This window comes from Bombina bombina, chromosome 3 (assembly GCF_027579735.1).
Source record: "Bombina bombina isolate aBomBom1 chromosome 3, aBomBom1.pri, whole genome shotgun sequence".
NCBI classification, from domain to species: domain Eukaryota; kingdom Metazoa; phylum Chordata; class Amphibia; order Anura; family Bombinatoridae; genus Bombina; species Bombina bombina.
Genome location: NC_069501.1, coordinates 515,783,533 through 515,785,416, shown reverse-complemented (window position 1 = coordinate 515,785,416; position 1,884 = coordinate 515,783,533). Strand labels below are relative to the sequence as shown.

At 40.0% G+C, this 1,884-nt stretch overlaps 1 protein-coding gene across 1 annotated transcript; it reads left to right on the top strand.

Moving 5' to 3' along the window:
* The first annotated feature begins 250 nt into the window (after window positions 1-250).
* Window positions 251-713, top strand: LOC128651760 (death-associated protein-like 1-A). The gene has a single exon (XM_053704744.1). It carries the CDS (start codon window positions 277-279, stop codon window positions 607-609), a length of 333 nt encoding a protein of 110 aa, XP_053560719.1. The 5' UTR covers window positions 251-276; the 3' UTR covers window positions 610-713.
* The last annotated feature ends 1,171 nt before the right edge of the window (window positions 714-1,884 follow it).

The window sequence follows — 1,884 nt, the reverse complement described above, 5'->3', positions numbered from 1 at the left end:
CAGTTAACCAGAGCTCTGAAGTTGCGGTAATCATTCTAGCGTAAATCGCTATTGCGCTCAAGCAATCGCATTTACTTTCAACCCGTAATAAAGCAATAAGCCCGGCGACCGCAAATGCTCGCGATAAACTCCTTATTGCTCAAGCTTAATAGTTTGCCCTCCACTTGTAATCTAGCCCTGTGTATTCTACGGATGGGAATATTGCAGTGAGGTGAGTTGACTTAAGAAATCATTACAATTGTAGAGTAAACAAGTTAGTATCACACGGTAAATACGATGGCTTCAGAATTGAAGATGAATATTTCTTCTTTGAAGGGTGGGCACCTGCCAGCAGTTAAGGCTGGAGGAATGAGGGTTTCCAAAAAGCAAGGAAATTATGAAAATGTGATGCCTGAAAAACATGCAAAGAAGATCTCTGAAAAACAAAGCTCTAGCATGAATATGACACGGATGCAGGCAATGAATATCTTGGCTGGTGCACTTGAGAAGCTCAGCCATGAGTTTCCAGCAGAAGCAGCACAGATAGCTCACCAAAAGCCAAGACCAACTCTGGAGAAGACTGTCCTACTGAAGAGACTGTACATTATTCAGCAGCCACGTCATTGTTAGATATTCGGTGTCTGCTCCATGAGTAAATGGACCAACTTCTGTATAAAGAAAAGTATAGTTTTGTATGTCACTAATAAAGCACTTAAACTACAAAAAAAGAAAAAAAGAAATCATTACAATTGTAAAATAGTTTGAGATGCTCGCATTTTCTTCTTTCTCAGGCTATTAGAAGTAATAGTTTTGTTGTATCATTTGTTAAAAAATTAATAAATGCTTTAGCTGTAAATTAACACCTTCATAGCAGCAAACAGACCAGAGGTTAGTAAATCGAGTAAAGTCTCATTAATTAATGGGACATGCAAGTCACAAATTTCAGATAGAGAGTACAATTTTAAATAAAACTCCAGTATACTTACATTACCTAATTCACCTCTATTTTTTGGTATGCTTTGTTAGAACGTAACTTCTTTCTATCACAGCATACTGAGGTAGGCTTGGAGCATTTGCAAACACTGCTGCCACACAGTGGCATCGTCAGAAAGTAATAATATGAGGACAACTTGTTACAGGCCAACTGGTGTTTTGGTGGCAAGACCGCAACAGGGTTGGGACCAGGCGTGCCGCATTTGGGGATAGGGCGTGCTGTGTGTTTGACTGAATGAAGCTGGGGAATCCATAAGCAGGTGGTTGTGGGAAAAGCAAGGGAGGGTCACAGTGGGGGGGATGGGGCAGCCATTATGCTGGGGTGGCTAGTGCCCCACCCTGGTGAGGCCACTGCTGCCATATAGTGCTCAACATACGTGCATACTTCTGGCCTACCTCAGTATGATGCTATGCAAATGAGCTCAGTTACACCAAAGGATACCAAAAAACGAGGTACACTTGATAAAAGAAGTAACATTTTGTTTTTTTTAACTAAGCCCTGAATTTACTGCTGACGTTTGAATGGAGCAGCTAGAAATAATCTTGATTACAGGTTTTTCTATGATACTATGTAAGGTATTTTTAATGAAAGATGATATTTATGCACAAGGATCTATTTATAAATAAATCACATTTCTGTAAAACATGCCTGTTAGTTTTATTTATTGAGAAATTACAGGGTTTTTACATAGGGAAAGATGGGATATCTACGTAGTGTACATGTGAGAACTATAGGGCAGCAGCTTTGCAAGAATTATTTTGCACATTAGATAGAAACTGTCAGCGAGATTACGAGTCTTGCGTTAGCCTTAAAAAGCAGTGTTGAGAGGTCCCAACGCTGCTTTTTTCCTAACGCCGGTATTACAAGTCTTGAAATGACAGGTGTACCGCTCACTTTTTTGGCCAGACTCG